General features: G+C 47.9%; 1 protein-coding gene across 5 annotated transcripts in view; it reads right to left on the bottom strand.

Moving 5' to 3' along the window:
* The window catches only part of CEP63 (centrosomal protein 63), a 93,269-nt gene that overhangs the window by 30,444 nt on the left and 40,510 nt on the right, over window positions 1-22,315 (bottom strand). For 3 of the 5 annotated variants that reach the window (XM_029066630.2, XM_029066614.2, XM_039913369.1), the window contains 4 exons: window positions 21,504-21,626; window positions 17,103-17,216; window positions 3,203-3,436; window positions 2,530-2,672 (listed from right to left, as the gene is read on the bottom strand). In XM_029066630.2, the coding sequence (XP_028922463.1) occupies window positions 2,530-2,672; window positions 3,203-3,436; window positions 17,103-17,216; window positions 21,504-21,626 (614 nt within the window). The remainder of the gene's footprint in view (window positions 1-2,529; window positions 2,673-3,202; window positions 3,437-17,102; window positions 17,217-21,503; window positions 21,627-22,315) is intronic. The other 2 variants (XM_029066647.2, XM_029066655.2) reach the window with 2 other exon arrangements.

The following is a 22,315-nucleotide window of genomic DNA, read 5'->3' as shown; positions in this document are numbered from 1 at the left end:
CACGCTGCTTCTCCAACCCCCGGAGGTCCGGCACGGCCTGGTGGAAAGAGCAAGGGCCCGGGAGTCCGAGGACCTGGATTCGCATTCTAGCTTCATCACTTGCCCGTCGCGGAACCTCGGGCAAGTCACTTCACTTCTCTGGGCCTCGGTTACCTCATCCGGAAAATGGGGGTGAAGACTATGAGCCCTACACAGTGAGCTTGTTGCGGGCAGGGGATGTGTCTGCTTAATATCATATTGTACCCTCCCAAGAGTAAGCACTCAGTAAATGCGACTGAACGCATCTATTTTGAGGCTTTTGATGCCCGCCTACTCGTTTTGTTTTGTTTGTCTCATTCAATAGTATTTATTGAGCCCTTACTATGTGCATAGCACTGTACTGAGCGCTCGGCGTGTACAAATCGGCAACAGACGGAGACAGTCCCTGCCCATTGAGGGGTTTACAGTCTAATCCCCCTTCTAATAATAATGTTGGTATTTGTTAAGCGCTTACTACGTGCAGAGCACCGTTCTAAGCGCTGGGGGAGATACAGGGTTATCAGGTTGTGCCACGTGAGGCTCACAGTTAATCCCCGTTTTACAGATGAGGTCACTGAGGCCCAGAGAAGTTAAGTAACCTGCCCACGGTCACACAGCCGACAAGTGGCGGAGCCGGCATTCGAACTCATGACGTCTGACTCCCAAGCCCGGGTTCTTTCCACTGAGCCACGCTGCCTCTCTAGACTGTGAGCCCGTTGTTGGGTAGGGACTGTCTCGACCGGTTGCCGAACTGTACTTCCCAAGCGCTTAGTACAGTGCTCTGCACACGGTAAGCACTCAATAAATACAACGAATGAATGAATGAATTAATGGAATTACTGAATGACAGGGACTGTGTCCAACCTGACTAACTTGTATCTATCCCAGCACGTATTCAGGTGCCTGGCACATAAGCACTTAACAAATACAAAAAATAATAATAATAATATGAGAGCTGCCATATTTTGCCTATAGAGTGGCTTGGCACCCATGTGAATTGAGAATTTGATTCTATTTATCGCGACTACGTCGTCTTGCTTTTATCTGTCTGTCTCCCCCCGATTAGACCGTGAGCCCCTCATTGGGCAGGGATTGTCTCTATCTGTTGCCGGACTGTATATTCCAAGCGCTTAGTCCAGTGCTCTGCACAAAGTAAACGCTCAATAAATACCACTGAATGAACTGAATGAATGAATTTGAATTTGAGTTCTCGGTCTGTCAAGATTCTGAGAATAAATACTATTGAATGAACTGAATGAATGAATTTGAATTTGACTTCTCGGTCTGTCAAGATTCTTAGAACGCAAATCAATCGACCCCGGAAGTGGGCGTCATTATTCTACGCGCCCATGGAAGACATTAATACCTTCACTCCCTCTACAACATCTTTAACCTAGCTCCCTTCTCACACCTCCTCCCCATCTCCAACTGAATCGCGATACACTGGGCTTCGCAAGAATCATCATCGTAAACGTAGTTTCCGTTTCCCAAGGTTCTTTTGTTCACGGCTTCTCGCGTATATCCATTCTATACATAACACTACTTTCAAGTTGTATAATGCTATAATCAAATAACTTTCTCCGAACAACTGTTCTTACTTTAAGGATCAATAAACTGTTTTGAACGGAATTACTAGGTTCCAGTTTCTCGCTGACTTCCTGAGACCGCTTCAAATAGTTGTCTACCATTCCAGACAACCGGGCAGAATGTTTTCATTACGGTGACCAAAATCCAACTGTGAGAAGCTCTGAGTCTCTTCTCGAAGGGTCCTGTTCCCTATAATAATAACGTTGGTATCTGTTAAGCGCTTACTATGTGCAGAGCGCCGTTCTAAGTGCTGGGGTAGATCCGGGGTAATCGGGTTGTTCCACGTGAGGCTCACACTTAATCCCCATCTTACAGATGAGGGAACTGAGGCTCAGAGAAGTGAAGTGACTTGCCCACAGTCACCCAGCCGACAAGTGGGAGAGCCGGGATTCGAAGCCATGGCCTCCGACTCCCAGGCTCGCGCTCTTTCCACCGAGCACCGCTGCTTCTCCTGATAATATAACATAATATCACTATATTATGCCCCACTGCCCCTCCAATACCCTGCAGAAAGGCTCACTTGAGAGGTTTTTTGCCTTCAGACCAGTTCAACACAAGGTATTTAAATTACTCTCTTTCTGATGGCGCCTGCAGTCTTTTGGGATCCATCGTGCAAATTGTAACATACCTCCAGAAATGGAGAAATGTACTCCTTTCTCCCTGTTCCAGATCGGCCCCGTTGCTTTTCCAAGAGAACATAAAATTATATAGGGGAGAAAACTACAAGAGGGAAATGGCCTAGACGACGTCTTCCCTGGCCCACAATCCTTCGAGGCAGCAAACGCCGTCGAGTCGTGCAAGCCCACGGGTCTTGCGGGAAAATTATACGAATGTGCTCCGAAGGAGGCATCAGACTGAACTCCCTGGAAAAAGCTGGAGTCGGGGTCAACTTCAAGTCTCATAGAAACAAGCCACGAAATGCACCTGATGAGTTCCTTGTGATGCAGGGTCTCCGTTACTCTGCCGAGTTCATTCTGTAACTGCTCCTGTTGAATTCTGGACGCATTAATGAAATCCTCCTGGGACCGAAGGGTTGCCTTCAGCTCCATCTTTTCCTCCTGGAGCACCTGAAGAAAAACGACAGGAGCCATTTCCTCCGCTTAGAACCGTCTGACCAAAGGGTTTGAAAGAAAAAAAGAGAATACGAACGATCGGGCAGTTGACTACACAGCTCTGAGACGAGCGGCGTTCAACGAAAGCGTTCTACTGCCCTTAATTCTAGATGCAATTAACAATTCTGTTTTAGGGAGATGACAGCAAGCGAACTAAAGCTAATGGAAAAAAATCAGAGGCAGAAGGAATGTGACAGGTGGTTATTTGGTTGGATGGGTGAACGGGCCCGTTGTGGGCAGGGACCGTCTCTCTCTGTTGATGAACTGTACTTTCCTAGCACTCAGTACAGCGCTCTGCACACAGTAAGCGCTCAATGAATACGACTGACTGACTGAATGAACGAATGGACAAAACCAACGATCGCGTATAATATGTGGAACGTAAAGAAAACGATGGTGGACGCGGATACCGGACGAGAAGAAAGGTGCCGACTTCCATTCTCCTCTACCCCCGGAAGTCCCTGGGTTCTTATTTTTACACTGACCTCCAACCGCGTTTCAGAATGTCTCAACTCCTCTTGGATTCGTTGCTGGTCCTTCAGTAACGCCTTATTGGTTCCAACCAGATCCTCTACCCTCCTGTGGAGTCGCTCTATCTCCAACTCATTGGCACAGATGGTGTCATTGGCCCTCTCTAGCTTACTGGTCAAGTGCTGGATTTCTGACTGATTGGACAGTTTGGTGGACTCTAGCCTCTGGGTCCAACTGGTCAGCTGAGCCTGGAAACACAGAGTCTGATGAGGTGAGTACAGGCATACTCCACGTTCACAGCGCTCCGCAATGCACGCCACGGGACGGGGCGGGGATACGCGCCATACCTCCGGGCTGACATACCCCGGAAGACGTCAACCCCGCCCCCGACTTAATGACCGATCGCTCTCTGCAAGTCGACATCCTCCTCTTCTCCCATTCCCTTCCCTCCTCTGATCCCAAGAGTTTCCCTGTGTCCCTCCCGTTCCCTCAGTTGGACCCTCCCCTTTCCTGCCTCTCCCCTCCCCACCCTCCACCGCTTCGTTTGCTTTAAGCTAGTGGTGACGGACATCGCGTACCGATGTGTACATTCCAAGCGCTTAGTACAGTGCTCTGCACGTAGTAAGCGCTCAATAAACACTACTGAATGAATATTGAATGAATCACATGCCACAGCACCGCTCTTCCCCATGCCTGCCGTAGCCCCACCTTCACGCCCGATCCCCAGACCTCAGGATCGAGATCCCGGGGGGCAGTGCGAGAAGCGGCATGGCCAAGTGGGAAGAACACGAGCCTGGAGTCACCAGACCTGGGTTCTAATCCCAGATCCACCACTTGCCTGATGTGACCTTGGGCAAGTCACGTCACTTTTCTGTGTCTCGGTCTTCCCCGACGTTAAATGGGGATTTTCTTTCCTTCCTACTTAGGTTGCAAGCCTCGTCTGTGACAAGGACTACGTGTGACCTCTTGGCACGCTGACCGCACTTGGCAAATACCACGATTATTGGGTAGGACTGGCTAAGTCATTCTTCAGTATCTGCCAAGAAGTAGCTAATTCCCGCATGTGAAATTTGAAAGCAAGATCTCTTTGCATAATATTATGATTCTCTTGTTGCTTCCGGTTCTCCAAGCTCTTAACCTCCTTCATCATCGACTGTAGCATCGTCAGAAGTGTTTGCTGAATTCCCTCGGTTGAAACATAACGCAATTCCAATTTTGAATTTCTTCCCGAGTGCTAAAAATAGCCCTCCGACGTGAAATAATTTATCTCGGTTGTTTTTGTCATTCACTTAAATGGTGTCATTCAACTGGACTGGATTTTTTCTCCAGCTTCTTTCCATCTCTCTTTATTCTCCGATTCTAAACCTCAAAAATGATCTTGCTTTTATGATTGACAAGACTTGATGAAAGCCAAGCATCAAAACCTCCACTATTCTATTTTTCTACATGTTGTCAAAAATAACTGCAGCTCTTGCCAATGCTTCCCAAAGCAAAATACAAAATGTAAAATATTTATACATGAAAAATGACATTTTTGTGAAAAAAATCCCAGAATAAAGTCACTCCAGAAAAGGTCACTCTCTTAAGATTGCGGGTTTTATTGTTTAAAATGTTTTAAATAAGTAAAGGAGAGTAATATAAGTATTACATTAATCTCTACTTGGAAAAGCAGCCTCTGGGATTCTGAAAAAAAAGAACTAATTTAGGAACTCTGGATGGAATCATTTCAGTAGAGAAATGTCAATTCAAGTTCTTCCACTGACAGACTTCTTTTGGTGGGCCTCTTTAACTTTGAAAAGCCCGTTCATCACCCCTAAAATGGGAACCCAATAAAATACTGAAGGAGTAAACTTTTTTTAGGGAGGCAAGGCAATACGCAAATATCAAACTTTGCCGCCTCTGGGTATGTTCGGTATCACTTTAATCGCTACTAATTCACGCTCGAATAATTGATCCAAGCTCATTCACGCTATTCTGTCGTTCATCGCTTGAAGTTTCAACGAGGCGCCGGGAAGCTGAGATCAGAAGGCGTCACCGATTCCTCGGGAAACTCTCCCAGCTCAACAGGCCACGGGCATCATCGAAAGCCTCTGAGATGCTCCGCCAGGAGCTACCGTTTGGTGAACGACTGTGAGCTGGGGGAGTCTACCCAAGAAGACCCGGAAATGCTCACGAACTGCTTCACCGGGTCAGTCCGGTGCTGACATCGGCCCGAAGAAAAGTCAGTCTTCAAACTGGGCTGGACTGGGGAAAGGCTAACGGAACCAGAGTTTTCAGCAGTTCATAAGAGACAAATGAATTAGAATCACTGAACTGTACAATCTGGGGCGGGGGGCGGGCGCTAGCTTCCATTGAAAAGCCCAACAATCAGGCGAGAAGGTCCGTAACGTCGCAGTCCGACACAAGATTTTATCTAGATTATAAGCTTCGTGAGGGCAGGGATCATGACTGCAACTATTGCACTGTTCTCTCATTCATTCTTTCAATAGTATTTATTGAGCGCTTACTATGTGCAGAGCACTGTACTAAGCGCTTGGAATGGACAAATCGGTAACAGGTAGAGACAGTCCCTGCCCTCTGAGGGGCTTACGGTCTAATCGGGGGAGAGAGACCAAAACCAAAACAATAGCAATAAATAGAATCAAGAATTAAGTTCTCCCCAGCACTTAACCAGTGCTCTGCACACAGTAAGCACTTGATGTACACCATTGATTGTAAGCTCATTAGGGGCGGGGAGCGTGTCCACTAAATTCATTCCATAGCATTCACTGAGCGCTTACTATGTGCAGAGCACTGTACTAAGCGCTTGGAATGGACAAATCGGCCACAGATACAGTCCCTGCCCATCGACGGGCTTATACAGTCTATAATAAATCTGCTATATTGTACTCTTCCAAGTGCTCCGCACATAATAAGCGCTCAATCGATCCCGACGACTGATTGACTGCTATCTGACCGCGAGGCCCGGCTCGATGACGGAAGGCCGGCCGACCTCCGGGCCTACCCTCGTACTTGACGTCAAATGGCACTGCCACCGTTCTCGTCCGTCCGACTCCCCCGATCAGACCGTAAGCCCGTCGAAGGGCAGGGACCGTCTCTATCTGTTGCCGATTTCTACATGCCAAGCGCTTAGTCCAGTGCTCTGCACGTAGTAAGCGCTCCATAAATACTACTGAATGAACGAATGAAAGAAAAAGCTGGCAACAAGGGAGTGGAATCCAGTCAGCTCGCTAACAGAGTGGCGATATTCCTCACTCGAAGAAAACACGAGTAACTTCTGGGCCCCAAAGCGGCTGCCCAGCGGTGCTTTGGAACCCGTCACTCAGTCGGCTCGCCCCCCTCTCATCTCGCCACACTGATCCAGCCCGCGCACTCCGCTCCTCTGGCGCCAGCTCCACCGTGCCCCGGTCTCGTCTATCTCGCCGCCGACCCCTTCCCCGCATCCTCCCTCTAGCCAGAACCCCCTCCCCTTCCGCGTCCGCCAGACCGTCACTCTCTCCACCTTCAAAGCACAATTAAGGTCGCATCTTCTCCGTGAGGCCTTCCCCGGTTAAACTCTCTTTTCCCCGGGTGGCTCTCCCTTCTGCGTCTTCTATCCACTTGGATAATGATAATAATAATGTTGGTATTTGTTAGGCGCTTACTATGTGCAGAGCACTGTTCTAAGCGCTGGGGGAGACACGGGGGAATCAGGTTGTCCCACGTGGGGCTCACAGTCTTCATCCCCCTTTTACAGATGGGGTAACTGAGGCCCAGAGAAGTGAAGTGACTCGCCCACAGTCACACAGCTGACAAGTGGCAGAGCTGGGATTCGAACTCATGACCTCTGACCCCAAAGCCCAGGCTCTTTCCACTGAGCCACGCTGCCTCTCTTGGATCTGTTACCTTTGGACATTCGATACTCGCCCCCACCCCACGGCACTTATGTACATATCTTTAAATGATTTACTACACATTATTTATTCATATTAATGCCTGTCTCCCCCTCTAGACTGTCAGTTCATTATGGGCGGGGAACCTGTCTGCTAATTCTCTTGTACTGTACTCTCCCAAGCGCTTAGAACAGTGCTCTGCGCATAGTAAGGGCTTAATAAATGCCACTGATTAACTGATACAATAATAAGCACTTACTATGTGCAGAGCACTGTTCTAAGGGCTGGGGGTAATAATGATAATAACGTCGGTATTTGTTAAGCGCTTACTACGTGCAGAGCACTGTTCTAAGCGCTGGGGGAGATACAGGGTCATCGGGTTGTCCCTCGCGAGGCTCACGGTCTTCATCCCCATTTTACAGATGAGGTAACTGAGGCCCAGAGAAGTGAAGTGACTTGCCCGTAGTCACACAGCTGACAAGTGGCAGAGCGGGGATTCGAACCCATGACCTCTGACTCCCAAGCCCGGGCTCTTTCCACTGAGCCATGCTGCTTAGATACAGGGTAATCAGGTTGTCCCACGTGAGGCTCCCAGTCTTCATCCCCATTTTACAGATGAGGTAACTGAGGCCCAGAGAGGTGAAGTGACTCGCCCACAGTCACACAGCTGACAAGTGGCAGAGCCGGGATTCGGAACCGTGCTCTGCAGATAGTAAGCGCTTAACAAATACCAACATTATTATTATTATTATTATTATTATGACTTCTGACTCCCAAGCCCGTGCTCTTTCCGCTGAGCCACGCTGCTTCCCAAGGAGCAAGGAGGCAAGGAGGGAGGGCAAATCAAAAGTTGTAAAGAATAATAATGTTGGTATTTGTTAAGCGCTAACTAAGTGCAGAGCACCGTTCTAAGCACTGGGGTAGATACAGGGTCATCAGGTTGTCCCACGTGAGGCTCACATCCCCATTTGACGGATGAGGCAACTGAGGCACAGAGAGGTTAAGTGACTTGCCCATAAGCAGCGTGGCTCGGTGGAAAGAGCACGGGCTTTGGAGTCAGAGATCATGGGTTCGTATCCCGGCTCGGCCACTTGTCAGCTGTGTGACTTTGGGCAAGTCACTGAATTTCTCAGTGCCTCAGTTATGTCATCTGGAAAATGGGGATTCAAACTGTGAGCCTCACTATATGCTCTGCATATAGAAAGCGCTTAACAAATACCAACATTATTATATACTTACCTACAGGGATGCATATCTCTATTCAATAGCATTTATTCAATAGTATTTATTGAGCGCTCACTATGTGCAGAGCACTGTACTAAGCGCTTGGAACGTACAAATCGGTGACAGATACAGTCCCTGCCCTTTGACGGGCGCACAGTCTAATCATGATAATAATCAGTCTATCTACATCATAATAATCAGTCTATCTACATACACACAGAGATATGTACCTCTAGATGTATCTTCCCTTTATAATAATGTTGGTATTCGTTAAGCGCTTACTACGTGCAGAGCACCGTTCTAAGCGCTGGGGGAGATACGGGGTCATCAGGTCGTCCCACGTGAGGCTCACAGTCTTCGTCCCCATTTTACAGATGAGGTCACTGAGGCCCAGAGAAGTCAAGTGACTCGCCCACAGTCACACAGCTGACAAGGGGCAGAGCGGGGATTCGAACCCATGACCTCTGACTCTCAAGACCGGACTCTTTCCACTGAGCCACGCTGCTTCCCTCAGTGAGAACACAATGGCTAAGAGACACGCTGGGCCAAGATTCCTCACTATGCTTGGCCTTAAACTGACCTCTTTCTGTGGTGGGGGGGGAGGGGGCCGAGCAATGAAGCAGCGTGGCTCGGTGGAAAGAGCCCGGCCTGAGGAGTCAGAGGTCATGGGTTCCAATCCCGGCTCCACCACCCGTCAGCTGTGGGACTTCGGGCAAGTCACTTCACTTCTCGGTGCCTCAGTTACCTCATCTGGAATATGGGGATTAAGACCGGGAGCCTCACGCGGCACGACCTGATTACCCTGTATCTACCCGGCAGTTAGACCAGTGCTCGACACATAGTGAGCACTTGACAAATACCAACACTAGTATTATCGTTATTATTATTATTAACGCCACTCGGCCACTGCAAGGGGCCAGATGACCCGGGTGCCATAGGCCGGAGATTCTCTCTCAGCGACACCCAGGTGGGCGGGTGTAATCGCATCCTCTTCAACACTGTCCTTGAACCCTAGGACAGCTTCTCTCACTGGGTAGCCCAGTCTAAAGTCCGACAAATTAGAAAGGATTGGTGTTAAAGCAGAGCGGCCCGGGGGACAGAGCACAGACCTGGGAGGCACGAGGACCTGGGTTCTGATCCCGGCTCCGCCACTCATAATAATGTTGGTGTTTGTTAAGCGCTTACTACGTGCAGAGCACCGTTCTAAGCGCTGGGGGAGATACAGGGTCATCAGGTCGTCCCACGTGAGGCTCACAGTTAATCCCCATTTGACGGATGAGGGAACTGAGGCACCTGTTGTGTGACCACGGGCAAGTCACTTCTCTGTGCCTCAGTTACCTCGGCTGTCAAATGACAGCTGGGTCCAACCTGATTCGCTTGTATCCCCTCCGGCTCTCAGTACAGTGTACGCGTCCGCTCAACTGTCTATATCTTCATCACCCTATGTATTTTGTTAATGAGATGTACATCACCTCGATTCTATTTATTTGCTATTGTTTTAATGAGATGTTCTTCCCCTCGATTCTATTTACTGCCATTGTCCTCGTCCGTCCGTCTCCCCCGATTAGACCGTGAGCCCGGCGGTGGGCGGGGACTGTCTCTATCTGTTACCGATTTGTACATTCCAAGTGCTTAGTACAGTGCTCTGCACACAGTAAGCGCTCAACAAATACTATTGAATGAATACAGTGCCTGGCACAGAGTAAGCACTTAACAAATACCACAATTAATATTATTATTGGACTTTAGTCATCACTGGGTAAAAGAGAGGCCAGAAAGAGTTTTACAGCACAAGCTGATATACCTAATAATACTCTTTGAAGAGAAATGCCCAGTTATTTTACTACAGTTTTGTTTTTTTTTTTGAGGAGGACAAACAGGGTGAAACTGTCAGTTTCCTTTATGCTTCCTAAATGCCCTCTGAAGAGATTTTCCATCAGTGTGCCAGAAATCAGAATTTTCTCCTGCTGAGATTCCCTCATCTGACCTGTAAAGTTCTAGACCTAGGAAGAGATAGGCTTAAAAGAGCATTAATCTGGCAGCACTGTAGCCAAAGCAGATGCAGAAACAAAGTCAGCAACTAGCCCACCTGGAAGCCCATTTGCCACGGGGGATAGGAGAAAAGCAGCAGTCTGCTCAGTGGGGTAGTCAGGGATGGACAAAAGGTGGAGGTTCTGAGTCCTAACAGATGCTCCGAAAACACAATCTTAGGGAAAGCAGTGTGGCCTAGTGGAAAGAGCACCGACTCTTAGAGTCAGAATAATGTTGGTATTTGTTAAGCGCTTACTATGTGCAGAGCGCCGATCTAAGCGCTGGGGGAGATACAGGGGAATCAGCCACGTGAGGCTCACAGTTAATCCCCATTTTACAGATGAGGGAACTGAGGCACAGAGAAGTGAAGCGACCTGCCCACCGTCACACAGCTGACAGGTGGCAGAGCCGGGAGTCGAACCCATGACCCCTGCCTCCGAAGCCCAGGCTCTTTCCACCGAGCCACGCCGCTTCTCTAGAGTGAGAAGATCTGGGTCCTAATCCAGCTCCGCCTCTCGCCTCTGTGTATCCTCGGAGAAGTCGATGCACTTCTCTGTGTGTCAGTTTACTCAACTGTAAAATAGGGGTGACTGTGAGCTCCAGGTGGGATAGAATCTGTGTCAGAACTGATAACTTTATACCTAATCCAGAGCTCAGCACAGTGCTTGACACATAGTGAGCACCTAATATCCTAAAAGAGGCACTTCCAAACCAGCTGCATGGACTCCTTCCCTCTTCATATGTGACAGATAATTACTCTCCCCCCAACTTCAAAGCCTTACTGAAGGCACATCTCCCGACGAAGCCCTCATTTCCTTTTCTCCCACTCCTTTCGCCATCACCCTGACTTGCTCCCTGTAGTCACCCCCAAAGGAATTCTGTATATATCCATAATTTATCTATTGAATGGAAAGAGCACGGCCTGGGGCGTCAGAAGACTTGGGTTCTAATCCCGGCTCTGCCACTTGTCTGCTGTGTTACCTCGGGCAAGTCACTTCACTTTTCTGGGCCTCAGTTCCCTCATCTGTAAAAATGGGGATTAAGACTGTGAGCCCCACGTGGGACAACCTGATTAGCAGGAGCGGTGTGGCTCAGTGGAAAGAGCCCGGGCTTGGGGGGGGTCAGAGGTCATGAGTTCGAATCCCCGCTCTGCCACTTGTCAGCTGTGTGACTGTGGGCAAGTCACTTAACTTTTCTGTGCCTGAGTTTCCTCACCTGTAAAATGGGGATTAAGACTGTGAGCCTCATGTGGGACAACCTGATTACCCTGTATATCCCAGTGCTTAGAACAGTGCTCTGCACATTGTAAGCGCTTAATAAATACCAACACTGTTGTTATTATTATTGTATCTACCCCAGGCGATTCACACACAGTATGCGCTTAACAAATACCGTAATTATTATCATTGTTCCCGTCCGCCTCCCCCTCTAGACTGTAAGCTCGTTGCGGGCAGGGAATGCGTCTGTTTATCGTTCTGCTGTACTCTCCCCAGCACTTAGTACAGTGCTCTGCACCCGGTAAGCGCTCAATAAATACGATCGATTGATTGAGCGCTTCCTCTCGTGGATTTCCTCTCAGAAGCTCCCTGTGGGAAAAAGCACGGGCTTGGGAGTCAGAGGTCGTGGGTTCTTATCCTGGCTCCGCCACTTATCAGCTGTGTGATTTGGGGCAGTCACTTCACTTCTCTGTGCCTCAGTTCCCTCATCTGTAAGTGGGGATTTAGACTGTGAGCCCCACGTGGGACAATCTGATGACCTTGTACCTCCCCCAGCGCTTAGAACAGGGCTTGGCAACATAGTAAGCGTTCCATCATCGTCGTCATTATTATTATTATTATTCCAGTGGCTCTCGAAGGCTCCATCAGTGTCAGCTCCAATCCTGTCAGGGCAGAATCCCTCCCTGCAGGAGGGTCTGCGGAGCGACAGCTGGTGAAGCAACCCATTAAGCGAGAAGCTCTCAGCGAGAACCTCTTACCGCTGTCTGCTGTGATTGTGTCAACATGGGCTTCTTCCCTGCAGGAATCCCAGTCTGTTCAATTAACCGCTGCAGTTATACTAACTCAAAGCAGCGGATTACCCTTTAGAGACAAACACCTAAAAAAATTGAGTTAGGCAAAGACCGTTTAGTTGGAGGGCATTATCTTCAGTAAAAGTCCCCGATTAGCAGTCAATCTAAAGTTTCCAGCTAGATGATCGGTGCTGGGTCGGTCGCCGGCTCAACGGAATAGATATTTTTTAACCATCTCTCTCATTGCGGATGTAAATAGAGTATTGAACATTTTCTGATAATGGCACCGACACTATCTATCTTCTAAACCTGCAGTAGTACCGATTTTTTTCTGGGTTCTCTCGAGGGTGTTTTTGTCATTTCACATTTGGGATTATTGGCATTTTCTTGCAGGGGGAGGGAGTAGGGGAGACCAGACTGGATTTCTTTTTTTTTTTTTAAAGGCTTCCTTTTTCCTTCTTATCACCCTAAAGGCCCACTTGATAAACAATATATATTTCAAACCAGCATTTTCTTTCTATAATTTTTATTGTTATTATTATTACTGCTCTTCTGGTCTATATTAAGTGCTTATCCATGCCAAGCACTGCTCTCTATACAAAATAATCAGATGTGACATAGCCCCTGTCCCATATGGGGTGCATGGGCTAAGAGGGAGACCAGGTATTTTTCTCCCACTTTACAGATCAGGAAACTGAGGCCCAGAGAGGTCAAGTGACTTGCCCTAAGTCACAAAGCGGGCATCGGGCAGTACAGGAACTAGAACCCAGGTCTTCCGACAGCTAGGCCCGTACTCGTTCCGGCAGACTACGCAGCCCCTCGTGAACGATGGAGGCTCTGCGTGACTTTTCAATCTGACACATTCCAAATCTATATATATATATATATATATATATATAGTTTCCATTTGTTTAGCTTTCATTTTTCTTTCCATTGACACAATCAGTCCGCAAGCTGTGAGGTCACGGAGGGCAGGGATCAGTTCTTTAATTTCTTCTACATCTTTTCTAAACACTTGGAGGGCGCTTTCCATTCGCTAGGCGCTTAAGAATATAATGAAGATGACTTTCCGAGGAAAGAAAATGACTGCTCTTTTTCTGTCATTACACTGCTGGTAATGTCAGCAGCAGCAAGTATCAGATGAGAGTTGTTTGCAGTCCCCGGTGTCGCACAGTCTTACGGGGAGGGACAGCAGATATCTTATTCCCATTCTGCAGAAGAAAAACTGGAATCTCAGGGAGGTTATATAATAATAATAATGTTGGTATTTCTTAAGCGCTTACTATGTGTCGAGCACTGTTCTAAGCGCTGTTGTAGATACAGGGTCATCAGGTTGTCCCACGTGAGGCGCACAGTCTTCATCCCCAGTTTTACAGGTGAGGTCACTGAGGGCCCGAGAAGTGAAGTGACTTGCCCACAGTCACACAGCTGACAGCCGCAATTGATTGATTTATATTCATGTATTTCTCCCCCTCTAGGCTGTAAGCAGGGAATGTCTTCCAGCTCTGCTATGCCGTACTAATAATAACGAATAAGGTACTTGTTAAGCACTTATTAGCTCGTTACGGGCAGGGCACGTATCTGCTTATTGTTACATTGTACTCTCCCGAGCGCTTAAAACAGTGCCCTAAACACAGCAAGCGCTTAATAAATACGATTAAACCAACTGAATGAACCAAGCGCTGTTCTAAGAGCTGGGACAGATACAAGTTGAGAAGCAGCGTGGCGCAGTGGAAAGAGCACGGGCTTTGGAGTCAGGGCTCAAGAGTTCGAATCCCAGCTCTGCCACTTGTCAGCTGTGTGACTGTGGGCAAGTCACTTAACTTCTCTGTGCCTCAGTTCCCTCATCTGTAAAATGGGGATTAAGACTGTGAGCCCTACGTGGGACAACCTGATTCCCCTGTGTCTACCCCAGCGCTTAGAACAGTGCTCTGCACATAGTAAGCGCTTAACAAATACCAACATTATTATTATTATTAAGTTAATCAGGTTGGACGCAGTTCCTGACCCTCATGTGGCTCACGTTCTTAATCCCCATGTTACAGATGAGGTAACTGAGGCTCAAAGAAGTGAAGTGACTTGCCCAAGGTCACACGGCAGGCTGAGGCGGAGCCGGGATCAGACCCCAGGTCCTCTGACTCCCAGACCCGTGCTCTATCCGCTAAATCACGTTCCCAAACACTTCGTACAGTGCTCTGCATACAGTAAACTCTCAATAAATAGGACTGATCGGTTGATTGAGCGACTTGCCAAGGTCACCCGGCAGGAAAAAGGTGGAGCTGTGATTAGAAGCCAAGTATATTGTGTAGAAAAAAGTTGCTCTCAATTTCAAGACGCAAATCTACTTGAAAAAGAAAGATTTTACTCTCGATGATGAATCGGGATATGACGGCGTCATTCTTTGTGCTCCACATCCACTATCCTCCTGGAATTTTTAAGATTTTCCTCGGTAAAGCGTCTCTCCTCTGCAGAGTGAAAACATCTGCTTAGCTCCTTTTTACGTCCCAATTTCCCTCTCCCTTCTCTATTCATTTCCTAATCGATAAATCATTAGCATTTAGTGAACATTTACAGCGTGCAGTGCATAGTACTAAGAAGTTAGGGGAATACAAAAGAGCTACAGAGCAGAATCCCTGCCCTCAAGGAATTCATAATCTAGGGGCGTGGGTGGGTATGGACACTGAAATTCCAGCTAGATATGAGAAGTAAATAGAGGGTATTAGTCGGCACGGAATCGCTACGGGGATCGGACTACTTTGAGAGGTTTAGAGGGCGGAGCGAGGGCTGAAAGGGAGAGATTACTCAGAAGAGACCTCCTGGAAGACCTGGCCTCCTAGAAACCTCAGAAGATGGGGAGAGCTGCGGTCTTCCATTATACTGTACTCTCCCAAGCCCTTAGCACAGTGCTTTGCACACAGTAAGCACTCAATACGACTGATTGAAATGAATGGCTACAGGGAGTATCTCAAATGTCCTTCCTTTTCCTCAATACAGTTTCTGGGTTGGTGGCTTGTTCATTCATTCAAGGGTATTTATTGAGCGCTTACTATGTGCAGAGCACCGTATTAAGCGCTTGGAATATACAAGTCGGTAACAGATAGACAGTCCCTGCCCTTTGACGGGCTTACGGTCTAATCGGGGGAGACGGACAGACGAGAACAATGGCAATAAATAGAATCAAGGTAAATAGAGTCAAGAATCGGCTGGCTTGTGTACCAGTTGAATGCACACGACCAATAGGCAAATCGGTCCAAGTTTTTTACACCATCTATTGTGTTCCGGTGCTCGGCAAACAGTAAACAATGCCTTACTCCCCAGCCCACCCTAACTCCGTCCGCCTGTCACAGCCAAGAGGGGCTGCGTAGCCAAATCCTACCTCTTCCCTGAATTTCGTGCTCTCCTGCTAAAAGACATTTCCCATTCTGGGAAAATCCCTTCCCTCCTTGTTACTCTTCCCGTGCTGGGAACCCAGCGGGATCTTCCTAAACATTCTTTCCCTAAATTTCTTAGTCCAGAGTCCCTGTTTCTTGAGGCCAAGGGTTAAAATTCCACTTCCCATTTTTCTGGCAAGGAATCTGCATCCCCATAGGGAGCGTCTGTTCTTCCAAAGGTGAAATTACCCCCAATCTTCAGTATTCAAGCACTGACCCCCACAAGCAGGGGACAAAAGAACCAAAGTGCCGCCTTCACAAACATTAGAGCACTGGGGTGAACTACTGATTACTGGACCGTGAGTGTGGAAGGAGGAGGGAGTTTCCTGGGTTTTAGTTTTTTATGTGTTTGTGAAATCCCCGGGCTTTAGCTTTTTATGGTGTTTGTTAAGCGCTTATGTGCCAGTCACTGTACTAAATGCTGAGGTCGATACAAGTTAATCATGTTGGACACAGTTCCTCTCCCACAAGGGGCTCACGGCCTCATCCCCCATTTTACAGTTGAGAGAACTGAGGCCCAGAGAAGTGAAATGACTTGCCCAAGGTCACACAGAAGACAAGTGGAGGAGCCGGGATTAGAACCCAGGTCCTTCTGGCTCCCAGGCCCGTGCTTTATCCACTAAGCCACGCTGCTTCCCTGAGGGACAGGTCCCGGGGATGCAAATCCGTCACGTTAATGTCATATTAATCGTTCCCAGGGATGTCTTGCGGAAGGGGGCAAGGGTAAACCACGTCCTTATTTTTACCCCGCAAACTCTACGGATACACATGCCAGAACGAGGCGAAGGTAGGCCGTTCCGGAGAAAGTGGGTCCAGGGAGTCGCTAGGAATAGGAAACCATTCGACGTCTTCCCATCCCTCAGAACACTTAGTCCAGCGCCCAGCATACAGTAGACGCTCAAGAAATACCACGGACTAGTTGATTAATTAAACCCAGGGCTTAAGATAACGTTCTCTCCCATGTAGGTATTCGATAAATGAGTCGGAGGGTGATCATCATCTACGATATAAAGGCAAAGGAGCTTCATCAACGTCTCTCCCTTCACTTGCTGTTGCAGGTGCTGAAGGTCAGTGGGATAAGGGACGATAAGGAAAGAGGGGACTGGGGAAATTGGGGAAGATCTCCAGCCATCCCCAAAGTATTCAGTCGGTGGTATTTATTGAGCGCTTACTTTGTGCAGGGAATTGAACTAAATGCTTTAAAGAGCGCCCACACGCTCCCGTTCTACAGCGAGCTTATTGCAATCCAATGACACACGTGAGCGAGCGTCTTCTTGCACCCCTTGTGTGGATTCCACTTTCATCCAAACGTCAGGCAAACTCACATCACCTCTCGCACCAACTCTACCTGCATTAGCCTAGATTCCTCAGTCAGGGCCTTCCTCTGTACCTCCAGCGACGCCACTTTTTGCTGATAAATCAAGCGCTGCTTCTCCCAGTCTAGCGATTTCTGACGGAACTCCTGCAAAGCCAAGCGGGACACCCGACTTACAAATTCACCTCCTCGCCGTCCCCGTTTCCGAGTCTCACGTCGGCTCTAATCTCTCTCCCCGGTCCCCGGGCACGGACGCCCCCTTCTCCGCAGCGGGAACCCCATCACTCAGCCATCCGATGTAGCTGCAGAGCAATTCAGACCTCCTCCCATACTGTGCCTCTGGATTTTTCTGTCTTTCCAAATTTAACACTCTGATGCTGAGGGCCCCGATGGGTTCGATCCCGACTACTCCCGGATTCTTGACAAGGGTCACCGATTCACTTGCGTCTAAGGGTTAACGGTCGTGATTTTCTGCCGGCTTTCAGTCAAGGTTGCTGCTGAGATAAGTGTAGGCTCAAACTCAAACCGCCTAATGCGATCAATGATTTTTGACTCAGAAGTCAAACCGTTCAGAAAACTGTAATTGCGGGGAGGGTCAGGCGTAACTAAACCACCAAAATGGGGTCATTAAGGAAGGAAGGTAGCACCTGACAGTTATGAGAGTGACCTTAGTGACCCAAACCAAGGTGGACAATGTTTTTACAGCCTCACAAGACATCTTCCTCAAGATCCCCAGGCCTGGGGAGATGTGGGGCGGGGGGTGTCTTTATGCTTTAAGCTGTCTACGCCACCATCCCCTCCCTGGCCTAGCAGTTTCTCATCCCGATTATTCATGTGCTTCAAAATGTTTATCACAATAAGAAAAATTCCAAAGGTAAAAAGTCCAAAATTCATGAGGCAGGTGTAATAAAGGGAGACAGCTTGAATTCAAAGAAACAGTCGCGACTTCCATAACCAGGGGAATTGAGCTTAAAGGAGCTCGCCGTCACGTAAACTCCCGTTCCGGTCCTCACGTCTTGAACGATGTCATGTACCTTTCTCCTGATGCCAGACTGAGTCACTCAGGGGAAGAATCTTCTCTTATTCCTCACTAGGATTATAGTATTCTATCCAAAACGTGTGGTGAAATACAGATTATTCTTGTCTGCTGTGTGACCTTGGGCAAGTCACTTCACTTCTCTGTGTCTCAGTTACCTCATCTGCAAAATGGGGATTAAGACCGCGAGCCCCACGTGGGACATGGATTGGGTTCGATCTGATTAATCTGTATCTGCCCCAGCGCTTAGTACAGTGCCTGGTACATAGTAAACACTTAACAAATACCATAAAAAAATAAAGAATTTACTGCTACAGCATGGCATTCCTCTCTCACATATATATGATATAACTATATCTATATCTATAGGTATAGAAATACATATAGATAAACTTACATCATAGTTATATCATAGATAGATATATCTCATATATAGCTATAATTGCTATATACGAGAAGCATATATAGCTTCTATATAGAGAAGCAGCGTGGCTCAGTGGGAAGAGCACAGGCTCTGGAGTCAGAGGTCATGAGTTCGAATCCCAGCTCTGCCACTTGTCAGCTGTGTGACCGTGGGCAAGTCGCTTCTCTTCTCTGGGCCTCAGTTACCTCATCTGTAAAATGGGGATTAACTGTGAGCCTCACGTGGGACAACCCGATTCCCCTGTGTCTACCCCAGCGCTTAGAACGGTGCTCTGCACATAGTAAGCGCTTAACAAATACCAACGTTATTATTATTACCTTACTGCCGCTCTTACCTTGCTAATTAGATGACTTTTGTTTCGTTTCATTTTTAATTGGCTAATCTCAACCCGATTAATTCAGTCTATTTTTTTCCAGACTGCATTAACCAGGCAGCTCGTCAGATGGAGAATAATTGTTGCTTCAAATCTTGAATAAACTGATACCTGCTTAATGACTCTCTTCTGAAATTTAAAATTGCCAACTACGCACTGTTCTTACACATATGGCATACAGACACAGTCATTAAAAATATTCCAACACCTCTAAGAAGCTAAAACAGAAGGACCAAGACGTATTTTGAAATCATTCCAAACGATTTCTCCAAAGCACATGCACTGATAAACAACAATGTGGAAGTATAATGGATACCAAATGCTACGCCGTGACCCATGGGGAAAAAAAAAAAGCTTCTTATCCATAAAGATGGCCAAAGAGTGTCGAAAAAATAAAATATCTTCTTTTATTAACATTTTACTTTTGTCTGACATTTTGATGGCTTGCCTCGTCCAGATGTGCGAAGGTTAAACTGGCTACATCTCCGATAGTCAGTTGTGCCATAACTTTTGTTTTGTTTTAATGGTGCTTAGTAAGCGCTCATTATGTGCCAGACACTGTACTAAGTGCTGGGGCAGATACAAGCTAATCAAGGTGGACACAGTCCCTGTCCCGCAAACCGAGAAGCAGCGTGGCTCAGGGGAAAGAGCCTGGGCGTGGGAGTCATAGGTCATGGGTTCGAATCCCAGCTCTGCCTCTTGGCAGCTGGGTGACGGTGGGCAAGTCACTTCACTTCCCTGGGCCTCAGTTCCCTCATCTGTAAAATGGGGATTAAGACTGTGAGCCTCATGTGGGACAACCTGATTACGCTGTATCTACCCCAGCGCTTGGAACAGAGCTCTGCACATAGTAAGAGCTTAACAAATACCAACATTATTATAATTATTAATTCGTTTTTGTGTGCATTACACAATCTGGTTAGGAGGCTCTTTAAGAATTGGGGAATGTGACTTTCGTAACATGCCTCTATCTGGATACAACCAGGCCTGCGATTAGAAGATACAGGCGCATGTGGAATAGTCCAGCCATGAGTCCTATAAGGTGATTTCTCCTAAATGAAAGTGTTTTTAAGGAGACCAATCCCACATCACTGGAGACCAGACTGCCTTAGAACTTCACCCAGACCGACAACTTCAACCAAACCTCTCTCCCCGACTCAGTGATGGAACTTGTCATTTTGCTTCTGGTTTTCCCAACCTGCCCCGGCGTTGCTTCTATACTACAGTCCTTGCTGGGGAATTTCAGAAAAACCCACCTCTGGGACATTTAGGAGAGAGTCGTGGGCAGGGAACCACACCTACCGACTCTGTTATAGTGTACTCTCCCACGCACTCAGCACAGTGCTCTGCACACAGTGCAGAAGTGCCCAAGTGCTCAATTAATTCCACTGGTCGACTGATTGCCAGAGAAGCAGCGTCGCTCAGTGGAAAGAGCCCGGGCTCGGGAGTCAGAGTTCATGGGTGAGTGACTGTGGGCAAGTCACTTCACTTCTCTGGGCCTCAGTTCCCTCATCTGTAAAAGGGGGATTAACCGTGAGCCTCTCGTGGGACGACCTGATTCCCCTGTATCTACTCCAGCGCTTAGAACGGCGCTCTGCACATAGTAAGCGCTTAACAAATACCAACATTATTATTATTATTATTATTATTGAGTCACTTTGAACCTGAAGTGGGATTATAGCGGGAGTTCGGGGGGGCGGGGGGGAAGGGAGTAAAATAGGCAACTCAAACACCATTCCTGGACTTGGAAAACGCTCGCTGGGATGGAAGAGGAAGAGGGAGAAAGTCCAGAGACGTGACCATCTCCTCCTCTCCACAGCTGCTCTTCTTACTCCATCCTGGTGGCCTCTCTTCCTCTCTGCCCTTCTGACTTCCTCACACCTCTTGACCTCTGCAGTCTCTCCCATCTCTTCCCCCTCCTTCCCCGCTTCCACTTTCCTCTAGTCTCAAGTCCACGTAATATTTTTCTTTGCTGGGCACACAAGACGACCATTTGCTGCCCTCTGCCTGCAAGTCACCATCGCAGGGAAGCGGCGCGGTACAGAATCGACCTATTTTCCGTCACCTCCCGCCCAAGTCCTGCTGACGGCAAGGACGCAGTTTTCAGGAGGCACCAACTCTACCGAGGTGTTTTCTCCCTTTAGTCGTCCATTCATTCGGTCGTATTTACTGAGCGCTTACCGCGTGCAAAGCGCTGCCCTAGAGCGGTCGGGGGACTCCAACGTAACGACAGACAGACACATTCCCTGTCTGCAATGAGTCTAGAAGGGGAGGCAGACATCCACATCAGAGAGGCAGCGTGGCTCAGTGGAAAGAGCACGGGCTTTGGAGTCAGAGGTCATGGGTTCTGATCCGGGATCCGCCACTCGTCAGCTGTGTGACTTTGGGCAAGTCACTTCACTTCTTGGTGCCTCATCTGGAAAATGGGGATTATCTGTAATTATCATGTGGGACAACCTAATTACCTTGTATCTACCTCAGCGCTTAGAACGGTGCTCCGCACGTAGTAAGCGCATAACAAATACCAACATCATCATAAGCAAATATTGGCCTCCGTGAAGGCCAACGCCCGTTTCAAACGAGATTTTTCGGTGGTCCTACCTCCAGCTTTCCAGTCAACCTCTCCATTTCACACCAGTCCTCCCTTTGACTTCTGGTTCCTTCTCTGGACTTGCGCGTCTGCTTCTTCTGCAACTTTTCATAGTTCCTCTTCAACCTGGCTAGCTGTAAAACAGGAGATGCCGTTGGAGAACATCAGCTAGTATGAGACTCTAACGGTGGCAAACCTGGATAAATCAAGAAGCATCGGCGCGGAGAGGAGAAAATGGATCATCTAAAGGCGGGCAAGAACGACGGTAAAACAGCACCAGGGAAAGAAATGCTAGAAAAATGTTAGGCGAAGCGGGGATATTTATTGATTTTGGAAATTGATTCTATTTATTGCCATCGTTCTTGTCTGTCCGTCTCCCCCGACTAGACCGTAAGCCCGTCGAAGGGCAGGGACTGTCTCTATCTGTTACCGATTTGTACATTCCAAGTGCTTGGTACAGTGCTCTGCAGATAGTAAGCGCTCAATAAATACTATTGAATGAATGAATGATAGGAGAACGTGTGGGAAAAGCACCTCCTCAATCAGGCAACCAGTGGTATTTATTGAGTGCTTATCATGTGCAGAGCACTGTACTAAGAGCCTGGGAGAGTATAATATACCAGAATCGGCGGACACATTCTCTGCCCATAATGCGCTAATAGTCTAGTCCTCTGGTCCTCTAGACTGTAAGCACCTTGTGGGCAGAGATCAGGTCTTCCAACTCTATTCACTCATTCAAGAGTATGTATTGAGCGCCGCTTCTATGTGGATGATTCCCAAATCTACATTTCCAACCATGATCTCTCTCCCTCTCTGCAGTCTG

This window comes from Ornithorhynchus anatinus, chromosome 1, assembly GCF_004115215.2.
Source record: "Ornithorhynchus anatinus isolate Pmale09 chromosome 1, mOrnAna1.pri.v4, whole genome shotgun sequence".
In the NCBI taxonomy this organism is placed as follows: Eukaryota; Metazoa; Chordata; class Mammalia; order Monotremata; family Ornithorhynchidae; genus Ornithorhynchus; species Ornithorhynchus anatinus.
Note: the sequence above shows the minus strand (reverse complement) of the source record. Positions and strands in the feature narration are given on the sequence as shown.